We start from the raw sequence: 25,038 nt of genomic DNA on the forward strand, positions 1-25,038 counted from the left end.
CATGCTCTGCAGAGTCTATTGGTCTCCTGCCCTGATGTGCCTCTCGGAGCAGGAGCAGAGCACCCCCCTCCCAATCTGCACAATGCAGCGAGTCCGTTTTCCGGTGCTCAACCTTGGGTCCCAACGCATGCTTCCAGTGCATCTTAATTCAATGTTTGGCACGTATTAGGGCTAGAACAATAAACCGGCATGTGATTTTATGCTTAGCAGGTCGGCGATAGGGGCCTAGCAGGCACATCCTGGGTGTGGGTGTCAGGAAATGGCCTGTAACCTCCACCAGTAGTTGCACCACCTCGGACCAATAAGGAACACCACCATTTTACATTCATGCGTTTTTAAGTTGCCTTTTTTACTTAAACACGATGACATTTGACACACATTTGCTTGCATGCTTGTGCAGGATAATATTCTTTGAAACAACTCCTCTTACATTTCCACTTCGTAGACATATTATCAAATTACTTGAACATTCTATACAAGGCCTAAGTTCACTGTGCAAAATGTTGTTATTGTCTAACTGGCAACAGAGCTGTCACAATAGAATCAGCAATAGTGGCCATGTCTGGGACTTTGGCATGGTAACATGACCGATATTTTTTATAGAAATGACATCACTCCCTTATTTAGTTAGAGAAGCATTCCATTGGCACTGAGAGGTAGCCACATGCTGGAATCCCAGCCCGGCTGTTTCCGGTTTACTTCTTGCGAACGATGAAGCCCAGCTCGCTACCAAGACAGGCTCGCTGATGACACATACCCACAGGTAACAGGGAGTTAGAACACAGTACAGGGATTTGGCTAATTCATCCACCCTAGGCAGACTAGGATAGGAACCGCTAGGTAGGAGTACAATATATTAAAGTACTGATGTGCACGCATATATTCTCTGTAACAGCAAAATGGCTGAACTGTTTATCTTTTCACCATTCTCATTAAGCTAATTAAGTTGTTCTGTTTCCTTTTATTGATTATTGCAGCACACATATTTTACTCAAGAATCACAATGCGTCAATAAATATTGAAACTGCATGTTGTGTGTTTCTTGTGTATCTCTTTGGGTATGCATGAGTAACCAAGTGAAAATGTTCTAGATTTGTTATCATGATTTCCTTAGGGAGCCAGGGATTTCATGTTCTGAGGTTACACATTCCACCTGTTACTTTGCCAGGTTAGGGGTACAGATGGTGCACTGTGACTTAAGACTAAACCAACATATCCTGGTGTGCTCAGACTCAGTATTGCACAGTTTTGACATTTATGTTGTCCAACAAATGCTCAGTTTTAGTGAGAAAATATAAGCTGTGAGACATAAGAGGTCAAGTGGACACAGCTACACAGCATATGGAGGAGATCGCCAGGTTCAGAATGACAATGGGGGCATCCAAGTGTGGTTAGCTGAAAATAGACGCTAAGCTTCAGGAGCATGAAGTATACTCAATGCAACACATAAAAATAGATACATTTGAAACAGACATTGCGGGATATCTAGGTGCAACTTCTCATACTTTAGACCAGTCTCCATCAGATATTAGCAAGCCCAGGTCTATTTCCTAATGGTCGTACGGTATTGTAAGGGGGGTGTACATCCGCACGAAGCGCCCCATAGAGCCCAGAGAATACTGACTTTTAGTTATAGCCCTGGAAAAATTTGTGCAATGATGGAATACTACCGTACCTTTGGTAGATTATATCTAAGGTTCCCAATTTTCAGTTTTTATGGATTTGTATAAATAAATACAGACAGAAAGCAATGTGTTTTGTACCTGCATTTATTTTTAAAAGTGGATAAATACAGAAAATTGGGCTTCTTTTAAGTGGCTCTCTGTGTTGTCTTTCATGAATTATAGGGCAACAGTTGAGCAGATAGACAGCATGGGAATTAAAAACAGGATGAATTGTCTTTAAATAGCGGTAGATGTTGACATATATTTGTGCTGTAATGTTAACATTTACCAGTGGATGTATTGTTATGGAATATATGGAAACTTCAATAGCTAAAAAACGACAGACATCATAGTATGTGTGCATCTATCAATTTTACAGCTTAATTTATCCGCAAAACACAAAATAAATATGGATAAATACAGATCAAATGACCCAAAAATAAATATGGATAATTACAGACTGAAATGTTTAAAAAAAAAATATTATAAAACCGGGAGCCCTACTATATCCTATCCCTGTACAAACGACTAAAAGAAGATCAACAAGCATTGGTAAATGCATTAAGCTGTTCTTTGTTGTAAGTTGTAGCTTGGTGAATAGTTGTATAATATAAGTTACTGAAAGTCTGTTCAAGTGTTTGTGTTGATGTCAAGTCTATGTATAATTCCAGGAATATAACATAAAATCACTGGGCAGGCTGAAGAAAGTGTTGTGCTTAGCCACATTTCAGAAAGCTAATTTGGGGGAGAAAATGGAGCAGCAGACTGGTGCCAGGTGCTCACTGCGGCTCATTTGGTTCTAGACAATCTCAAAACGGTCTGCATCTATCACCTCCTCTGGGAGAGATTTATAGTACTGGAATGTCAGAGGTGCTGCTGAGTTATGAGGAGATTTCTATCTGTGAAAGGAATGGCAGGCATGTGAGAGACATCCAAGGAAGGTACAGGAAGTCAGAGACCACCTTCTGGTAGAAAATGAAGTTCTGTTAAACCAAGCATCATCCGAAAATTTGAGGGCAACCAATTTCCTTCAGTGGGATGGGACGGTAGACATTACTGTTGCGCTTGTCTCGGGGAATCCCTCAGCACATAGGGGATTCCGCATTGCAAAGGCACATGGATGTGGATGCCTGCTTTGGCCCCGTGGCCGCGGGAGAGTGCACAAAGGACATGGGAGCCCGCAAGGAGGTCCCTGCTTGTGACACAGGGGAATGGTGGAGTGCCATTCGATCAGAGCGTGAAACTGATCCAGGCACAGCCAGTATAAGCAGCGGATGAGGACTGCGTTAATAGGGCAGCACTGCAGAGGCAAAGTGAGTAGTTTGGAAGTAGCTAACAAGCGGTACTTGCAGATCTCAGAGACAGCACAAGCGCAGCCTAGGCTCGGCCTAAAAAAGTCCCACAAAGCGGATGAAAAAAGTCCTTGGGCCTCGGGACATTGATAAGAGAAACACACAAGAGGAACAACAGGAAATGGTATGCTACAGCCAATAGAAATTGAGGAAAAGTAAGTGGCAAGCACAGAAACTAACGCAAAGCAAGGGGGTGGGATGTAGGCCCCTTTTATGAATTATATTGAATACAATAGATTTAACAAGCATGGCGCAAGCGCTGTGCAGGCAAAACCTTAAAAGATGCCACAAAACATCTGCAAACTTTCCAGGAGGCATTAGGAAAAATATTACAACCGTGTTACTCTTTTAGGAACCTTCCATAGCTGTGATCAGGCGCGAGTCCTTTTACTAACTACAAAGTATAAACTGCTAGTTCAGTGGCATGGGCCAGTCTAGGTAAACGAGAAGGTCGGGAGCATCACTTTTCACATTGCCGTTTCTGACTGAAAGCAATCATCACAGTTGTATCATATCAACTTACTAAAAAATGGAAGGAACCAGACAGTCAATGTATGATGAGGAAGATATGTTATCAGTATGTACCCTGTGTTCTTGGAACGATTTGCTTCCTTATACAGTATGCCCAAACAAAAGGCCTAGTACTCCTCATGTGAAAAGTCAGAGTACTTTTCTCGACCCTTCCACACCACCATCACAGACGATCATATACTCTCCTGTGAGGGTAGAGAAGTCAGGTAATGACCATATTGGATATCTAAATGTTAAAAAGGAGGAGGAGACCATGCTGCCTTTAGACAGTGTTGAGCATTCCTACAATGACTGTGCTACACCCAAAATCTGCTGGCTCTATGTCATTCTGAATAGATTTTTGACAAGTGAATAAAATCAATTGCATGCAAACACCAACATGGGTCAGAGATCCATTAATTGGACGGGTGTTATGTTATCAGCTACAAATCATTGATTGAAACAAAGAAGAAGGTCTAATGAGACTGGAGTCATTACTGTTTTTGGTACCAAACTTCACACCATCTCCCATAAGCAGGCATTCACCTATTGGCCCACAACTTCTATTAGAGAGTTGAGGACTTTGTTTTACACCTGCTGATATGTATGTGGCCTTGATGCATAGACCAGTAGCAAGAAGACAAAGTTTCACCTATGACACAAGTGGGTTCTCTCTACAATCAAGAGAATCTGGAGAAAATGGTAGATTATTTAGTTTTCATGTGATTTCGCAGCCGAGGTGTTTAGAAATACTGAAAACTTGACAACAGCAGGAAGGTGACCGCCCCGTTCACGGCAAATGTTATAAACTTCTCGTGTAGAAATGGAAAATTCCATAAAACTTTTAAAGATGCATGGTAACATCCCACATTAAAAAAAAAAACTTTGGATCGGGAGAAGATGAAAAATTACAGACCAATGTGGAAGAGTTTTCTAGGTCAACTACAATTTAGGAGCAACCAGTGCTTAATTCGTGCCAGTGATTGCTGATGGGGGCCACTGGCACTCTTGTTTTTGCAAATTAGATATTTACCGAGGGCAAGAGAGGGAAAAACACATAGAGGAAGAGAAAGCAGCAACCTTCAGGAGTGATATAAACAGGCAGGGAGTGTCTGGTAGCTGTTTAAAGAGTTGTGAGATGGGTTTAAGACTATGCTGCGTTGGTATTCCATGCGCCGCCATTTTATTGCACTGGACTTGGGCTTCTGAGCAGAGCCCTGGGCACCGGCATCATTTTTTTTTACAAATTAAGCACTGGTGAGCAACAGCTACCTTTGAGAGGTTTTAAAGCCTGCCTTGTTCAGCTGCGCCTAAAGGTTTACAGCGTCTAAGAACCTAACACTGTATAAATTCTTGTTGACGATGATGCAGAAGGGTCTAGGAAAACTTCCTGACAGGCACCTATGGAAGGTGTGCAGTGGAAGGAATATCTTCATCAGCGTGTCTCTTTAAGGAAAAGCACAGCCCTACAACTAATAGCACATACCCTGTAAAATCCTTGACTAACTGCCGGTGACCTTAAAAATAACCACAGATCATAGAGACCAAGACCCTGCAAGATTCCGATCTTTAAAGCAGCTTTATTACCTAATAGGAACACTCCAGTCTCTGAAACTAAAGTTGTGCAGGACAGGAAAAGGAAAGGGAAGGCAGGACAGGGGCCACGAGAGTTCTGTGCTTATGTCACCCAGATTTATCCCAAGCTCTACGGACTTCAGACTGTGGCCCTGAGATCCTTCTACCCAAGGACCTCAAATCTCAAGACCATTGGTGGATGTTCCAAATTATTTTCGTTTACCCCAGAGTGCTAGGCTCTGCTGGACTGTGGGTATATATTAAGTTTACCCTCACATACAGAGGAGGATGAGTACTACATATTTTTTGAGTCATGACGAGCCTGGCCTTAGTGGCTGGGGTTTCACAGTCCCGGGTTATGGACCTTTTTACTGGAACCCCTAGGGGAGGTGTTTACTGATCTCATGAGAACATTTGAACAGTGCCTGATTTTCCCTAGAGTTTGTTTTGTGTGATTGTACTTAGCTGTGGAGTGCATGGAGTCCAGATGTGGTATGGTGGAGGCCCAGTGCGAGGACGTATTGTAGCACTTTGTTAGTGCTTCATAACCTTAAATGGGATGTCAGGGTGCATTTTCAGTCAGGTTACCCCTAAAGTCTGGGGGAGGTGCATGGTGGACAGAGTGTATTTACCAGGATCCAGTGTGGGAAGTGTTTTCTTGCCATGGCCAGAGAGGTGCTCTAATCTTGTCTTGCGGCTCAGCCCCTAGGAGTGTGATGGAGGAGGAGGTGTGAGAGATAGGCATGCAGATTCTAGTTAAAGATCGAGCTAAACATGTTGGCAGCTGCACAGCACAGACCTAACCAGACGGGCAGCGGGGTCCTATGTGCGTGTACACAGAACATGGGGGCTAATCAGAAGACCCAGTAATTCATACTGCAACATGTGCAAGGCTGAGATGCTGTCACATTAGTAAAATGATGCCAGTTGGGCAAAAAAGGGTGACGTTGCATTCAGCTCAAAATGGTGGGTACTGCACATACTGTTATGACCGATTCCACTTCCTTGACCTTGGAGCTACCCTCAGGGGCTGCACTAATGACATCTCGGAGGACTTTCAAAGGTGCCTTGTTTCAAAGATAACTCTTTTGTCATAGGTTGAAAGACTTCCTGCTCTGTGACTTTATATTACTATTTTGGTTAGTATGCAAGGAGGGAGGCGTGTGGCACCCTGGTGGGGTGTTGATGATGCTGTGGAATGTAGAATATATGTATGTTGGATGCACGTAGTCCTTTCTTACCGGAGCATAAGTACCATCTTAGTTTGCCTAATGTATCTTCAACAAAAACATGAGCTGGAATTCAACCAGATTAAAAGTAAAATCCAGTTCTAAATTACAGGGAAATGGTAGACTATAGTGCATGGAAATTGCAGACCAGAGCCCAGATTCAAATTTCATTTTGCAAAAGATGTGGAATCGAAAAAGCAAGAAATAAAATACACTCAGTGAGATTCGGGGGTGTCAAAAGTTCTGATTTTCCAACAAAAATGCAGTCCGGTGCTGGGTGGAGAGGGGGGACATTACTAAGGTTCAGAATGGACTGTTTCCATGAGGAACAGGGTCAGAACTGAGTTGCATTAGGCGAACCTTTAGCTAGAGTGGCACAGTGGGTGAACAACCATAAATTTGAATGCTACTCTGGGCAATGACCATCGTTAGACTATTTGCAAGCATTCATACCATCTCCTTTTGGGTGTTAAATTGCCAGTAGTATGGCTGGAAACCTGATACGGACACAGCTTTCCAAGACTACTGCAGCCAATGTGAATTTCAAAAAGTAGTACATTTGCACCCAGTCAAGGAGTACTTCTTTGGGTGCAGATTTACTACTTTTTTGGTAAAAATGAACAAGTTAAAACCTCTTAGTGAAATGAGAACAATAGGAAATAGCAACGCACACATAGCAGACCTGACTCAGGGCCCCAGACCAAGCTACCAAAGAAAGCATTTGAGGGGTTTCACAATCCAAACACACTCTCTGAAACTATGCCCTGTCAGTCCCACCTAGACCTGGTAGTTCTCCCTGGAAACTCATGACTTTGGTCTATTACAACACAATCTCTTGGAGTGCCTGCCATGGAATCACTTATTTTAAATTTATTTTTACTACATGCGCTGTTCTTCCTCTCTGTTACAAGAAGCCTAGACGGTAGAGTTGTCAAATGAGTGCATGTGGGCTCAGCTTCATGTTTCTACCCCTCCTCTTTTACACATTATTTTATCAAGTGACTTACAGTCCAATATACTAAGCCCGAGTCACAAATTTGAGGAGGACGCTCAAGGAGCTGAGCCCAGCCAGAGCTGAGCCATTGGTCTGGCTCATCTCTAAGAGTCCATGCACAAGCTGAGCCATGAAAATATTTAACTTGTATATAGTGCAACAAACATAATGTAAAAATATGATACAATCTCTTCAAAATTAATTTAAAAAGTTTATTTATTCAACATCTGAAAGCATTCGATCTTAGTACATCTGATTATAGGTCGGCATAAGACAGACTTTTTTTTAAAGTGATAGTTTTTAGAAAAATTCATGGCTCGCCTACCTCCAACAACAATGCCATTAAGAACTAAGAGGCAGGTGAGTAGTCATGTAAACCCTAAACGTGGCCTAGATTCTTATTATAGATAAAGGGAACATTACAATCTAATAAATCAAATAAAAGAGGTGCTTGGAAAGTGCACTGCCTAAACTAAAGAAAAAGGAGCCTCTGTGAAATGAAATATTTGCCTAGGACCTCAAAATCTGGCCAACCAGAGAAGCAGCTATTGATTCTAGTTTATCTGGTATCACATTTTGAAACTCAGCCAGTGGGTGGGTATCTCTGTATGTCTGTCTGTCTGTCTCTCTCTCCCTCTCTCCCTCTCTCTCTCTCTCTCTCTCACTCTCTCACTCTCTCTCTCTCTCTCCCTCTCTCCCTCTCTCCCTCTCCCTCTCTCTCCCTCTCCTGTTTACATCAAAGGTCACTGTTTCATCTTTCATTCTTGGCTCAAGACGAGAATAACCAACTCACGAGTAGCAGACGAGACTCAAGGCCCCCAGACTCAACTAAGCAAAGAATGCACTTATTTGGAGGTTGTCACTCCTCAAACACCGCTCATAAACCTACGTCCCTGTGCATCAAATTCCTGGGCACCCTTTACAGTGCACGGCTGACAGTGCATTGTTTGTGGTTTGATGTATATATGACATGCTGTTGAGGTAGGTGAAGTTTGATGACATGGTGAGTGCATAGTGCACTGTCACTGCGCATAAGCATGGGTTTTGCAGATAGGTGCATCAGTGGGGCTTGGGTTGGTATATTGAGTCTAATAACACCTAGCAGGATTTCCTTAATTGGTTTATAGGTCTTTCTGCATGTGTTTGTCCTGTTTATGAACTGTTACTATGTGTTTGGTCATGGTCTGATTTCACTCCTTCCTATTTATTATGGCAAGGCTTTAAGAGGAGGATGATCAGTATGACCTTGTTGCCTTTACCAATACTTGTCTTGTAAATTGTGAGTTAGAGATAGAGAGCCTGATTCACATGAGAGGTGATGTAAGAGTGTGGTGCTGAATGAATGGGTGCCATGACTCGCAGTATTCAACAATAAGGGAATCCGGGAAACAGCCTTCATAATGAGGTTTTACCAAGTTGTACATTTACCACACATTTTTTACCATGTATGTTTTTAAAATGCATATGCTTTTACAACGTATGACTTTACCACAAATTTAGAGTAAGTTCGGGGGTCGGGGCTTCCCCCTCAAATAATTTTTTGATATATATAAATATAAACACCGAGTGGTAAAGGCATACGTTGTAAAAGCATGTGCAATCTAAAAAAATGCGGGGTTAAAAATGCGTGGTAAAGGCACGTAGAGTATTTCCCTGTGTTTTTCCGTCATACAACCAGGGAATTCATTTGCTTCACGCTAATCTCTCTTTAGCATTTGGTGGGGCGGGTACAATGTAGTGGTGCCAAGTCATCACTAAGAACTTATATAATGGGGGACACTCTATATCAGGACATTTTAATCATTTTTGCTATATTTCAGCTGACCACCCCTTAATGCGTCCTGTCTCATGACTGAACTTTCCTCTCTCTTGAATCCCTCACAGCGTAAACTCAGCCATTCATCCTTCTTAGGATAATATTTTTTTGGGGTGGCCTGCTTGGTGATCAAGAGAAGTGTGGCCCACACATAGAATCAACCGATGGTCTCCTCGATATTGTGCTGGCGTCGGGGGGGTAGATTGGTGTGCCCAGCAGGAAAAACCTATTTATGTTGCCCGTGGGTGTCTTCACAAACAAGAACGAGTGTAGGGTAAATGGTGCTTCATTCATGGGCTATTGATCTGCCGAAATGTTGCCATGTCTTGAGATGTCACTTTATGAACGGTCTTTTCTGTATGTACCAATAACTATATTTGCCTTAAAACTTGTCATAAAGTTAGTAATTAAAAAAAATTTGGACCCAGCAGGAAAGGTGTCCTGATGTTTACCATTTACACATATTATTTATTAAGCTTTCTACAGAATTAATGCTGAAGCCCAGAGTTTTTCCAGGAGAACCCCAAATCCTACCTAAAATGTTATCAATCTCGCTCAGTTTTTAATCATGCCACTGGTTCACTTAAATATGAACTGGAGGTAAATCCCCAGATACATTCATTTATTAAAAAGTTTACTCAAAATTCTCGTGGAAGGAAGATAATAACACAATGATCTAACAATGTGAAGGAAAATGTATTGAGTGTTCGGAACTCTTATTGAGAATGCAGAATTGTATTAAATATGTAAGAAGATAGATCTCACTGCAGTTTCATTTCAGAATATCCATATAAAAAATATTCTCTGTTATAAATATAGAGGCCTAAATATCTTTTACAAAATGACGATCTATTGCATGTAGATTTCTATTATTAGGTCTGGAGTTTGCTTCCCCCACCCATTTCTCTGTTGTTGTGTCATTCACATTTTTCACCCGCCCACTACAGCATGCAGCATGGGCCAAGGGGACAGCCCAGCTCTTCAGTGGCCGACTTCACAGTGAGTGGTGGCCTACTGTCTTTTCTTTAAAAGTACAAATGCGCACAAAGCAGTTCTCTTCACTGCTCAAACTACTAAAATAATGTACGCTTTTTAAGACCAAAAAATCGTTTTTCTTTTAGCCAATTGTTTTTATATATATTGGTGACGGCTTAGCAGCTTTCTCAGCAAAAGCGTTTTTACTAAAAGTATGACAAAACAGAGCAGGCATTGACAACGTCAAAAGGGTGGGAGCCAGCACTTGTCAATGCTTGTTAGCTCCAGAGGTGCAATATAACTTTTAACAAATTAAACTTATGCCATGAAATTCTGGTACCAAACCTTCACCCTTTTGCATACCGACCATGCAGTTACCTTGATGACATTACTGGGGGTCATGCCGCCCAAAGCAAATATTTCAAGCAATGGGTCTGTCCAAGATCCAACCTATTGGCTTTGTCAATGCTTGTGTTTGTTGGCTCTGATTGTACAATCCTCAGCTGCCTTTTCACTCCTGTCAAATGCTGCCCATCTTTTGGATCTTTCTATGGCCCATTTCGTGCAGGGCGCATTGTCCAACGACTTTACAGTGCAATCCGCATATCCTTACTCTCCCCACTGTTTACCTTCAAGCTGTAGTGGATCTTTTGTAATCTTGCCGTTTTGTCTGATCTATGTGCACTTCTTAGACATAAGCACTCTATAAATTAATAAATAAATGAAATTCAGTGAGCGGTCATCTAGGCCTGGGCTAAAATTCCGTTCCGCTCGCGGAAATTGCGATAATTTGACATTTTCGCGTTCCGCGGAGAGCGCGCAAATATAAAAATTTCCGCAATCCGCATTTTACGGAAATATTTTGCTTGCTCGCGCTGTAAAATAATACATTCTCGCGTGCGCGCGATCGCCTTACCTGAATGCCCGCGTTCGCCGACAAGTTTTCCCGATCCGGTCGCGTTCTCCACGAGATGTTGAATTGTTGGTAGCCATTTGCGCTGTCTCGCGACAGTTCGCGCCAGCAGTAACGTCATTCGTCGCGCGATCACGTATTTCTTCTCGCGATCATGCACCGCGAGACAAGTGAAAACAAGATGGCCGCGCCCGCGAACAACCGCATGGGTAAGTTGGCGAGCCACGACCACGCAGAAAATACCGCGAACGGGCGAGAAAAAAACTTCCACATCTTCGCGATATTTCCGCGTGTTTGCGGAGATTTTTAAAATTTTCGCGATAATTTGCGAAAGTGAATTTCGCAAATTCCGCCCACCCCACTTCACCTCGGAGTCAACGGTCAAGTGATGTCACTGTGGGCAGGAGATGAGGGTATCTGATATCACTTTTGCTATTCCGTTTGCTGAAATGGTTCCACAGTTAATACAATTTATTTGTGAATAACAATTTGATAAACAAACTGGTTCAATACTCACCTTTGTCTCCCACTTGATCCTTAACCCACTGTGCCATGGCGGCCACGCTGCCTCTGTTGCTGACATCCATGATGATGGTCTGCAGCCTCTGGGAGGTGGCCTCCTTCAGCTGCTCCGCCCCTTTCTGTGTCAGGCACGTGGCAAGCACACGCATCCCGCGCTGGTCAAGCTGACGAGCCACTTGGTTCCCAAATCCAGAGTCACAGCCAGTGATCAGCACATACTTATCTGGGAGATTTGGGACCGTCTGCCTCTCCCAGTACCAGCGGAAGAGAAAGTACAGGCCCAAAAGCCCTGCCAGATACAACCACATCATAGTGTCTTCTTGAACTAAGGCTGTAAAGCATGGGAAAGAGAAAAGAAGAGTCTGGTGATTGAAACAGTTCTGGACATGAATCACATCCTAAAATCACCAACTATAACTAAACAACATTGCTGACTGTCTTGCTATGCATGATTTCAGAATTTTTGACGAAGCAGATGACAAGCTGCTGAATAGAGTTGTCACATTTTCACTTACCTCTGTTGTGCATATTATTTAGTTCTGAGGCACAAGTCGTATTTTGAACATTTGTGCAGAGGAGCGGAGCATCCATGAGCATGTCATTCTTCACACCCCGAGAAGCTGCTAGACGTTTTTAAGTAAGCCCAAATGTGTACACAAGCTGCCCACCTCAGACCAGAGGTGTAGCCTGAGCTTATTGCCTGACCCATACCAAGTGAGATTCCTTCCTCCACCACTCTTGTTCTAGATCATGAGAACCCACTCCGAGGGACAGCAGAACAAATGCAAGTGTGCATATAAAGCTACAACTGAAACATTCTTCTGTGCTTTTAATATGGTGGTGGTTCCATCTGTACCTTTTTGTAAAGCAAATTTTGTCATCTACATTCTGTGCTACTTTTTAAAAGCTGCATTTTTGGGGGTTTTCACATTGTGTCCTTATTGATGCAACCTATATTTTTTTTATAATTGATCAGTTCTTCTAGCCTTGTATATACTTGTGAGAAAGCTCGGGTACACGTAAACATACCAACTCAAACCCATGTTTTGTTTAGCTGCGTGAGAGGTAAGAGGGAAGAAAACATTCACAATTTAATCTCATTACAGTGTAACCAATTAGGCTACACTATAACTACCCAACAAATAAAATTGAGATTAGTAGGGTTTAATTATAAATTAAAAAACAGATTGATATAAATCAGTCTTAGCATCACAGTATAGAAATATAGGTCAAACAGATTAAGTACAAATCTCCTAAAGAGAGTTGCCCTATATAACAAAAAGTATACAACTAATTTAGTTATAGCGATGCAAATGATCAGGAGACAGAATTGAACATTAAATTACATCAGTTGATTTTCAAAGATCAGTATGAGCATGCTATCTTTCCCTATAATACTTTAAAAGGGACAACCATAAACTAAGAAGCATTGAATAAGAATGTATTATAGAAAGGTGTCAGCTGTCAGAGTCGTCAGTAGAAGAAACTCCAACTAAGGGTCATGTAGCATGAAACCACACAAAGCAGAATAAGAGATCTGAACCTCATGAAGTCCTAAGATGTCTCTCTGTACCTCAATAAGTTACAACATAAGATATTAGTTGCATTCAAGGTAAATCATGTTATTAGCTCCAGAAACTTTCCACAGTTCCATCACAAACTGGCTACTGTCATCACCTTTCCCATATCGATAAGTTGTTACTTCATTTGTTCTTAGCCATTCTTCTCCTCCTCCATGGGAACTTGCCTCCTTGCTAGTTACTGCATTTTTCCTTGGCAAATCTTTCTTCACATGCCTCGCTATCTCACTGAAAAACAACCCCTTCCTTTACTAACTAATGAAGCTTTCTCAGCACCTGCAATAGGAACAAAAATATAAGCAAACACATTCTACATTGGAGGTTAAATACCAATTAGATGTTAGACTTAAACATAAGCTCGTGTTGAAAACTGTTCTCAATACCTAAAATCATGTCAACGTAATATTGCTCAAGGTTACAAATGCGTTCAGATTTCTAAACACATAGCAAATGCAGTTTCTAAAAGCATGAACAAATGGCAAAATATTATGAAAAAGATGTTATTTCAAAGTACACCAAAATTAATATAATTTTTTGTTACACGTATAAATCCCTAAACATTAGTCCGCACATACACTCTATTTCACCAGCTTCACAATGAGACAAGTCTAAACTTTAACTTCCCTTGTAATATCAATATATAAGTGTTGCAAAATGTTTATCACTCACATTTCTATGCACCACTTTTATAAGTCTTATTATGTTTTGGGTGGGCTGCTTTAAATATGCAATACCTTATCTTTTTTAGTAAACAATCACACCGAATATATTTGAGTGCTGACTACTCATGATTATAATGCACTCCTACAGTATGTTAGGGGGGGATCAAAATTCCACTACTTCACTTGACAGCTCATCTAAACCCACATTTCAGTTTTTTATAACTTTTCACAGATTAACTGTGTGAGATACTTCTTTTTAGGTCTTGCCTGAGCCAGCACATTCACAGTCGTTTGCGAGTCTAACGTTTCGTTAAAACAAAACAATTCAAATGGGCTTAGAGCCAACCCATTATTTATCATTGGTTGGGTTTCTCGTAACTCTAATTTCTCTTTTGTTTTCATTCGTCAGTGGCAGATGGTTTCATTTAATTTTGTGGCTTGCACCAGACCACTTAAGGCGGGTTTGGGTTTTGCCTCTTTAGATTACACACACACACACACCCACACACATTGTTCCAAAGTCTAAGTTCATTTAGAGTGTTTCTTTTAAATGCAGAGTTGGGCTCAACATTTTCGTTCCTCTTACCAAAATGACATTTTGCATGTAAGCATCTCGCAAGCTTCTCTTTTCAATAAATTGTAAAAAAGGGATGTTCGCTATCGGGAATGTCGGAGGCCCTGCTTGTCTAAGTTGGGAATTGCAGCGTCAACGAGCGGTTCAGTGGCGGCAGTGATAAAAGAGAAAAGCATTTGTGCAACTCTGCTCCTTTATCACTCATGCTTCAGACCCACAAAGGCCGTTCCTTCCTACCTTTCTCTGATACTTCAGTGTTTCACCTTAAGCTATTGTTTGAGTCATTGCAAGGCTCGCAAGCAGTGGTGGCTCCTCTGCTAAGGCAGAAGAGCGTCGCCCCACTGCTTTTCTCTGTGAAAAAAAAGGAAAAATAAAATGATAACTCAATGTTATTATCATTTTATTTGCTCCTGCTGTGGCACCTTGGAGGGCGGACCTGCTCTGCTCTCAGAGCAGGGGGAGCTGTGGTGGGCACTATTTAAGCACTTTGCATGTTTTCCACCCAGGCTGCATTACAGCCTGGGTGGAGAACATGCCCAGGCTCCCATTCCCTGACAGCACCAAACCACGGCCCCTGGGTCCTTCCTGCTACCTGTTTACAGAGAAGAAGCCAGGAAGAGGACGGAGGAAAGGCGGCCAGCTGGCCGGTAGGTCAGTGACTTTTTTTCAACCCTCCCTCCCCACCCCACTGCTGCTTCCTTGGAGCAGCTGCCACTGCTTGCAAGAGCTCACAACTTAAGTGCCCACTGTTTTTCAGGGTAGCATGAAGCGTGTTACGCTGCAGAATTGAAAGGACCATCTTGTGATTGTTTTAGTGCTCTTTACTTAATGAGTTTTCACTCTTGCTAAGCAGCCGTTTCACTGCGCTACAGAGTTAGCCGTATCCTCCTTCAAGTACCTTCTGTGTATTGTTGGAGACAAATGTTCTTTGTGGTGGACATAATTAGAATTAAAACATGATATGTTTGAGGTTTTCTGCTGTAAAACATAGCAGCTAGTGTTGGGAGCAAGGTCTTTTAACTAGGCTCGGTTCCAGGAATTTTTATCTGGATGGGCCAAGGGTGAGGTTGGGTGGACCAATGTGTAAGGGTGGGCGACAATTTCCGTTCCGCTCGCGGAAATTGCAAAATTTCGACATTTTCGCGTTCCGCGTTGAACGCGAAAATGTCGAAACTTCCGCGATACGCGGTGGAACGGAAATATGCATGGCAGGATTCATTCTGGCACGATGCTCCTGTCATTTTAAACCTCCACAGGAAGCACTTACAGATTCAAATAAAGCAGGTGCCCGAGTTGAAGGTCAAATTCAGTAACGCATTAATCAGCACATAAGATTCGTGAGCACGGTGGAGGCTAGGCAGGTGTGCTTTCTCCCCATATCTACCGTCAACAATTTGCTGTAATCCTTGATGGAGGTCTGTGCATCCATGAGTTTCTCGAGCGCAATCCCCGTGTAGTTCCTGACACCAGGAGGTTCTGTCTCCTCATCTGCTGCTCTGGTCGGTTTCTGACCCTTTATAAACAAAAGGCATGTGAACTGCATAGAAGCCCCGCCGTTTGGCCCCAGCCCACACACCAGCGGTGTGCAATGTCTTCCCGCCCTTTCCCCACTATGATGGACACCTCACTCTAGGGACCCCGGCGCCCATCGGCGCGGTGGCAAAAGTTATAGACACACATGGTCGCTGGAGACAACTCTTCTGGCCCTTTACGCAGCTGTAGTGTAGGAAAAGCACTATACATTTACCCACCGAGGTAGCACTTACTGATTAGCCAATAGAAAGTACTCCAGTTGAGTAGAGGTATTGCACAAAATGGTGGCATCTTCTTGGATAAATATGCTGGGCAGGATTCCTTCTGGCACGATGCTCCTGTCACACAAATTAAACCTCAACAGGAAGCACTTACAGATATAAATAGAGCAGGTGCCCGAGTTGAAGGTCAAATTCAGTGATGCATTAATCAGCCCAAAATCTCTGCGAGCACGCGAAATTTTGCGTGGTCGCGGATATTTTTTGCCGTTTCGCGAAATTTTGCGAAAGTTAATTTCGCAAATTCTGCCCACCGTTACCAATGTGTCCCCATATTTTAATATTTCTCGAGGTAGTCTACAAGCACTAGATTTACATTATATTTTCTTCCAGTCATACAGAGCATGCAGAGAGTTATTTGAAAGTACAAGCTGATGCTTATACTCATCAGGCCCAACTCACATGATTTCTAGCAGGCCAGGCTTCAATAAAAGCACCTGTATACCAAGCAGAGTGTAACAGTAGTTCACTTTTAAGAAGGTTCCTGTAACCACACTCAAGTCTTTGCTCATTCCACTAGGAAGACTGGCTATTTACTCCTTACAATTTGTCCAACACTTATTTCTTTGTACACGGTGATCTTTGTAACTGTTTATTTTTATGGCATTCTTTTGCTTTCAATTATAAGGTTTCTTGCCTGGTAATTGTGAAACTGATAATTGCAGTCAAAGAGGTAACCTTCCTGTGCGTATCACACAGAGAGCCCCGGGTGTGCAAAGGCCCACTTTGTGCGCCCGGGGCACTATCATATTACAGAATGGGGCTGCTTGTGCAGCTCCTTCTGTAATACTGATAGCGCTAGCACACATATAGATCCAGCGCTATCTTCACAGTGCATCCTCTCATTTTCATGAGATTATGGCCCCATGCATTTGAGGGAATGACTTTGCCTCTGCGTCTGACCCATTTCATGGATGCGGGTGCAGGGGCAAATAGACTTTCAAGACGCGCAGCGACAATACACGGTAAAAAACGTGGTGCACAGTCTCTGTCCATCCTAAAGTCAGACTTCTGGAGGGTGCCAAAGGGCTACCATGGCCCCTCAAACACTGCCGTGCAGGCAGGTGCAGTTTGTGGCTCTCTCTCCCCTCTTTAAATTGCAGGCAGCATGCCACATGCAATGTGAAAAGCGTGATAGCCGTACTTAAAAACAGCTGCTCTGTATTTCATTGCACATGCTGCCCTCGGGGCAGGCGCGGGTTGTGGCCTGCTTTCAGGGCAGCACATTCTTTGCAACAGTGTGCACTGTCCCTGTTTGCACTCAGTGCACCTGTTAAAAGATACACAGTGACGCAAACAGAGACCGTAATCCCTTCTATGATACAGGCCCTGTTGTTATTTGAAAACTCTCTTACAAACTCATCGTGAGTTTGCTGGGAGCTCCATCTCATGCACTACAATGGTCAAATTCTGTTTCCACTCATTGTGCGACAGGAAGGTGAGAAGACAGGAGATGATGTAAAGGTGTTCTCACAGGCTGATGTTACAATCCCAATAATAACTGGGGAAACATACATTTCATGAAGTACTGAAAATGCTTCAGCATTATAATACACAAGTTCACAAATGGTTACAGCGTCTGCATCAGAGTCGCTCCTTGACGCAGACAGCCTGTATTTTCTGAATGTGTATATGATGTAGCGTTGGGTCCCGAAGGTCGAAGGACCACACGCTCTGCAGCTTCAGTGCATGAATCATCAGACCTCTCACTGTAACAGCGAACCTTATCAAACGTAATGTTATACAGTGAAATGTAAAAAGTAAACAAACCCTAATTAGATAAAGTGAGCATATAGAATAGATTACATTTTGTCTTAAAAATTGTACATAATTAATTATAAAATAGCTGGATGAAGGATATGCTGCGATGTAAACAGAGACAATCCATGTAGCTGAAAATCATATTTTGTTTGTGTCAAAACTTTAGTGATATCAATTTTAAAATATAGCTGCGTGTGCCGTTATAACGCTGTACTCTTACTAAGTTTTTGCAGGAAGCTCAACCCATCAGATTTGAGTAGTTGGCGTAGAATAGCAAAATCGTTGCTGCATGTATCCAAAGAACTTTTTTGCTTCCTCTTTAGGTCGAGCCTAGAGCAGCACGCATGCGCTGCTTGCTCGACTTTTAGTAATGGGCTTTAGAAAGCTCACCACACGCTCGTGCTTGTGGTGATGTTTTTCTCCGAGGCTATTGGGCTTTGCGTGCGTCTTTCTAAGAAAGACAGCATGCAATTGGGCAAAGGCGGGTGCATGTCCTGCCTTTGCTTCGCCCATGGCCTATTGCTTGCGGTTACCCGCACAGGCCACATCTGTTTTCAATTATCGTGCCCAGACATGGGCGCGATAATTGAAAGCAGATCGCTCGCTGTGGCGCGCGCATACCACTCGCGTGCTTGAAAGTTGGAACCTCTGGTTGGAACCTGTGACTGACATAGGTTTCCAGACCTCCTATAGCGGATGCTTATGAAAAAAGCATAAATCTACATCCGTTCATTAGAGTACGTCTTTGTGTGGAGATTATTCATAAACACCATCCAGCATCAATTCTACACTTTTACATTATCGCAGTCGGCGTCAGCCTCAGCATTTCCAGTGCTCAGAGCTTCAGAAGTACGTCCCAGGATGTTGTTTTGAGCAGGGTTACCTGCTTGCCCCCTGATTTATGTGCTGCTGCCGCGGCTCTTACGCCTCATTGTACACCTGCCTCTAGATTGAGCGGCCTATCCGACTGCAGAGAAGGAGACAGATGTGCCTGGCTCGCGGCTTGCACAAGCGCGAGCTTGGAACTCGTAAGAGAAAAATGAGGAGTGGGCAGTGATTTATAGGGCTTTCCAAGCCTCCACACATCACGCGCCATTCTGACCCCCTTTCACACTTCCCAGTGAAAGCGTCTGGCTAGCCTCGGGGACACATCTCTCCCGAACTAATGCGGGATGACGGACGCTCACTTTCGTACAAAAATCGGAGACGGAAAGAACACAATTTTGTGTGCGTATTTTTTTTTACTCTTTATCATTTCATAGATTTTTGGTGATTTCACGATAATTTGAAAACAGAAAAATAGATGGCCAGATATAAACACAACAAAAATGCTGTGCCGCCAAAAAAGTGTTTGGAATGTGACAGTCATTTGTGATTTTTTATTTAACTTGAGAAGGATGTAGAAGAGCTCTGGATGAATGCACTACATGCCAATGTATTTTAGAGTAGGGGGAAAGGGATGACAATAAGCACAGTTTATTTACTAAAGGTGAACTTATGAATGACAAAACTGTTCATTAAGAAAGAAGTCGATCAAGGTAGATAAGCCCGAATGATAAAGCCAATTACCATTACCATGGTAAGCCTACATTTAAGGTCGTATTGGCACTGTTTATGCTTGACATCTATCCACATACGAGTACCTGCCACATGTAAATGGTTGTACTAATGTTTAATTCTCCACTACAAATGGGTAGAATTTCATAGTTTTAAACCCCATTCAAGTGAGTGCAGTGGCCAATCAGCGCATATATTCACTTGAACGTCTTTTAACTCCACAAATTTGGGATTTTGTGGGAATTCACAAACCTCTATACAACCTTTCTCACCCAAGAACGCTTTTGAGTTATTTTTAATCCAGAAAATGGCCAGACTTGGATGGGGTCTACAAGGAGAGCCTGTCTCACTGGGGAAATGCGTTCTATGTAAAGGGAGAAAATGTTTAGTGGGACCACCTTTCACCCAAAGACGAAATGCACGTTGGAGAAATAGCAACGTTAAAAGGAAATGATGTGACTCAGTTAATAAAGTACACCCAGAAAGCTGTAATTGGGGTGCACTGCCAGGTGTGCCACTGCTGAGATTTATACATAGAAAAGAATTCAAACATTTCAATCAAGAGGGATAATTCTTGTACAAGTGCAGATCGACAATTTCCCTTGTGAATCGTTCCAATAGTGTTATATCGTCAGACTTGAGGCCTGGTGTTATGGGCACTGCGAATTACGACTGGCAAGTGTACACCACTAATTACAGCTCACAGTATGGTAAATATGTGGATGTGAAATTTGCACCTAATTTCTAGCTGCATCTACAGGAATGGGGAAAAACATGCAATCTGCAAACGAGTTAACTTGCACTCAGCGTGGTACCAAACATCAAAACTGTCTAATTTCTCCTGATGGCACCAACCAAATTGGATCTAGCCAACTGCACCAGTGCTGCGGCAACACATTCTTAAATGATGTATTTATTGCCCCGTGCTCACGTATTCTCAATCGCACGCAAGGGGTCGGCAAAACTGCCACAACCACGACATGTTTAGCATGCAGAGCCAAAGACTAATCCCACAGCAGTTTGCAAAAGTGGCGAGTCTAGCTACATCTTGACTCTCTCACGCTTTGTATGCACATCGGAGTCCATGAGAGTTTTACAATGACCAAAGCTGCTGCTAGACTATCCTAGGCTGGCCACCGCCCCATGTTTTCCTAACACTTACTTCCACTCTTCAAACTGCTCCGCTCCAAAATGTACTGTCCAGACTGCATCAGGCCAGCCTTCGAGCAAGTAAACTTCTGCTATCTATTCTAGTTTAGCTAACTGTTCTATAGTTAAGCCTGTGGTCTGAAAATGTGCACATTGCTTTTAAGACTTTTGCGCAAAACTGGTTTCATTTTATGCATTGTCTGCTGGTTTTTAATTACTTTTAATGAAAATCAGCTAACCCTTCTATCCACCTCTTCAGACCTGTTCAGCATGGGGCCTGTGTTCTGCGCTTTGTACCTTGGGCTTACTGCTGTAACCCATCCACAAAGATCCACCTCGCAATGTGCTCTATTTGTTTTCTACTTATTAGGAAAGCAACACCAATATGAACCTTCTCCGTCGGTACTTAGCGTTGTTTTTATGATATGCCAATAGGTCTCGCCTTTGGGACCTTATAATTGTTTAGCCATGAAACAGTTGATGTTGTTGCACCAAGGATATTGTACTGCATAAATAAATACTTTTAAGGTTCCAAAGGCAAGACCTATTGGCTATGCCAATGCTTGTTTTACCATGTAAGTTGCAATCTGAAACAGTACTTTTTACATCTCACCTACTACTAGATAGTGCGTGTGCTGTCTGTTGACAGATATATTGTTAGCTTACAGTGAGCTTAAAGCCCGTCCATTGCCAGCCACTAGTTAACTTACCGGTCATTCTCATTTGCTTGATTTATATTCGTTAGAGTGTTTAGGCTTTCCTTCCTCTCCTTCAGTTAGTCCCTTCCCAGGAGCATGGACGAATCTCTGTGTCTTTACATTGTTTGCATTTTCAGGCACTACTTCTTTTTTTTTTGTTTATAAACGCTACAAGAGTGTATGCATTTTGCAGCTGTATCCCTAGTGTGCATATTGTCTTCTTTGAGTGCTGCTCTATCTCGCCGATGTGCTTCTCCCCTGCACCCCTCTGTGATATGTTTGCCCTCGTGTGCTCCCTCTCCCTGCATTGCTATCTTGCCCGTGTGCCTTTACTCCTTGCTAACACCAAATGCTCTCTCTTTCGACCTTTTGGTTTTCTCTTCCACTCCCTACGCTCTACAGGTTGCATCTCCCCACACACACTCCATGTTGCTTCACCCCACCCGCACCCTTCATATTGTTTGTGCCACCCTGTGTTTCTTCAGCCCACACGTGTATTATTTCCACGCACCCTGCCTGTGTTGTTACCACACCCAATTTGATCCATGTGTTGCTTGCCATACACTTTCTTTCAAAACAAAACTCTTTACCATATGTTTTCCTTTTTAGATCTTGCTGAGCCAGCGCATGCGCTGCTCTGCGAGACATTTAGTATCAGGGTTTTCAAAGTGCTGCCACAGGCTTTTGGTGGCCTAGCACTTGCGTTCACGCGAGCGTGCACGCGTGCAGCCGCCATCTGCCTCCCTTCCAGCGCGATCACTTTCACTTTTTCCTGCTGCTAGCGTGTTTTTTTTTTTTTTACAATACTACAAGCTTCCCGCGTCGTGCGGCCAATGCTTGTTTTTCTGTCTATTGCGCCTTTTTTTTTACCTTTACTTTTTGTATTTTTCCTAAATCCCAGTGGTTTTGTATCGAAGATTTTACGCAGGGGTTAGAACCTGCTCGTTTTGTGTGTTTTGAGTGCCGTTGAACGCAGCTGAAGCTGTCATCCCGGACCTGGCGCGGGAAGCACCGAGCGCCACTGAGACTCTCTCCGGGAACCGCCGCCCGCGGCTCACCCCCTCCCCGAACACTTCATCCTCAACAAATCTTCACTGCGGGGAGCTTTCATCACTAACAATTTTCGTTTAATAACGGTGGAACTTACATTCCTAGGGCTTCCGGAACCGAAGAGCACGTTCAAGAGGGACTGATTGATGCGTGATCAACATCCGCCAGGCCTAATCTAACACCCTAGTAGTCCGTCATAACTTTTCAAACAAAAGTACCACCATACATCCATGCTTTAGGTTCAAGAAAGTTCAGGTGCGTGTACTTAGAATTTGTCTAAAACTGCTCAACTTTTTCTTAGACTCCTCTAGAATACTTTTGTATCGATTTCTTTTGTCGGCTGTTTTGAGATTATATTTAAAGAGGGAAAATGCCGGCGTTTGCTGATTTAATTTTTTTTGTAGTCACCGGCCTTGACAGAAACTGTACTGGCCATGTTTGTGTCATACAAATTCATTGGTAACACTAGTTTCACCATACTGAAATTGCTATGCAAAATATAAGCCCAAGGTGATCGACAAATCTGTTGGCGTAAGGGATGCATTAATGAATCAATAATGCCCTTCAGAACACTGCAACCATTCAACAGACACCACAACATTGTTAATGTAAATTTTCATATTTTAAACATCATAATAGGATTCCGAATTTAGCTTAGGCATTCTCTTAGCTCCAGATTTAAACTCCACTCTCCAGGCAGTGGACAGCATGAACCATCAGCTGAAGAAGCAATTACGAAGATATTGTCGCAACTCAAATCCAGTTGTTGTACAGAACTCATAATATCCCAGATATCATCATGACTGGTCTGTTGCCAGACACCAAGTCCAATGACTTCAAGACGAAGCATGAAGAACAGGCCCGAATGTGAAACAATATGAACAGATAGCCTTATATACTGCACTACATTGTATTTGCATTTGTACAGCACTTCATACCCAGTTACAAGGTGCTCAAGCGCGTTGCCTCTGAAAGTTCAAGACTGGCTCCCAGCAGACGAAGAATACAATGCAAGGCCCAGTCCTCAATCTACAAGGCGCTTTGTGACCAGTGCCGCAACTAACAGAACAATATTGTAAGCTCTTGCACCCCTATGTGGGTGACCAGTACCGGTGCTAACTGAACAATCTTGCAACCCCTTGTACCTCTCTGAGGATCAGACCCTGACCAGACCCAGGAGGTCAAAGAAGAAAAAGGTGGAGGTGCCATGCCCTTGAAGTTCTTTGACAGCTCTACAGTGTTGCCAGAGTGCTGTGAGCAGTTAGAAATAACTAAAAACATGCGTTTGCTGGCTGCATTTTAGCTGCAAATAGTAACACGCAGAACCTGTTACACCCTTCCCAGACTTCAACCCAGGGCGTGGGCCCTATCATAGCGTTACTCTAACCGCCTTGTCCACCCTGCTGAATAATTTTATGAAGCACGGTTTTGAGTGAGTTGAGCACAACGCTGGATGTGTGTTGATCTGCAGGTCTAAGGTTGGAATTCCGGAAACACCTACCTAGCCTTTCTTCCTTCAGAGATTTTTAAATTGAGTACGGTTAAATTGGACTATTGTAGCCGCTTTTAATTACCACACTTAGATACAGCAGGTGTACGTAATAACGTAATGTATAAAAGCAATGCATTTTTACCTAAAGGAAGTACATTCAGACATCCCAAGATGCCTCACTGATGTGGTCTGTCTTATTGACAACACTGTTGTGCTATACAAAGCTCCTACATAAAACAAGCATTTACAATGCAATAGGTCTCGCATTTACGCGAGTCTGAGCTATTGGCATTGTAAATGACAATGCCTTTTATTTATGTTTTGGTTTTTAAAACATAAATGAAAGGCATTTTCATTTACAATGCTAATAGCTTAAACTCTCACAAAAGCGAGACCTATTGCATTGCAAATGCTTGTTATTTGCTGATCTGAGTTGGTTTATCAAATAAAAAGAAAAGAACGGTCCCATTTTGAAACCATGCATTCATGGTGCACACACCTACAAAATTACGTTATAGGATTCTTTTTTAAATTTAGCCATGCTGACCAGCATCGAGATAAAAACATTGCACAGATAAAAACATTGCCTAAGCCAGTAGGAGCCAAAGGCGAGACCTATTGGCTTTTCCAATAATTGTTTAGATCTCGCCTACTGTTGTCAATGATCTATTGTGGACAACACTAGCGCTTATGGTGGGCTTTGGGTGAGTGCACTGCTTACTATTGGTTGGCTTCCTTGCCAATCTTATTTGCTTGCTTCTTTTTGAATGACTTTCCTTTATATTCGGGTGTTTAGCCATTCCCTGGAGCATAGAATTTTTAACATGCTTTTGATGGGATGATTTGTATCCTTCCATTGCTAACTATTTTGGCACCTTTTTTTTCTTCAGCACTCCATGCGAGTGCATGTGTTTGCTTGCTCTCTCCCTTATGTGGCAGGGGTGCCCTTTATTTCCACTTCTGTTCGCTTAATATATAGAATTGATGGTGCAAAGTTTTAGATTGAACACAGACATAGTCCCGTTCAGGTGTGGGGAAATAAGTAGGGAAGCAGCGCTCTATGCGGACGACCTGATGTTGAATACTTTGGACATTACTCAATCCCTGCCTCTCATAGAACAGGAACTATCTCTCTTTGGTAGTTTCTCAGGTTA

At 42.7% G+C, this 25,038-nt stretch overlaps 1 protein-coding gene across 2 annotated transcripts in view; it reads right to left on the bottom strand.

The window, feature by feature from the left end:
• LOC146856391 (retinol dehydrogenase 7-like) overlaps positions 1-25,038 on the bottom strand; it is an 84,784-nt gene that overhangs the window by 49,961 nt on the left and 9,785 nt on the right. For both annotated transcript variants that reach the window (XM_085654518.1, XM_085654517.1), the window contains one exon: positions 11,546-11,881. In XM_085654518.1, coding sequence (XP_085510644.1) covers positions 11,546-11,861 — 316 coding nt within the window. In that variant the 5' untranslated portion in view covers positions 11,862-11,881. The remainder of the gene's footprint in view (positions 1-11,545; positions 11,882-25,038) is intronic.

This window comes from Triturus cristatus, chromosome 4_1, assembly GCF_964204655.1.
Source record: "Triturus cristatus chromosome 4_1, aTriCri1.1, whole genome shotgun sequence".
Classification (NCBI taxonomy): Eukaryota; Metazoa; Chordata; class Amphibia; order Caudata; family Salamandridae; genus Triturus; species Triturus cristatus.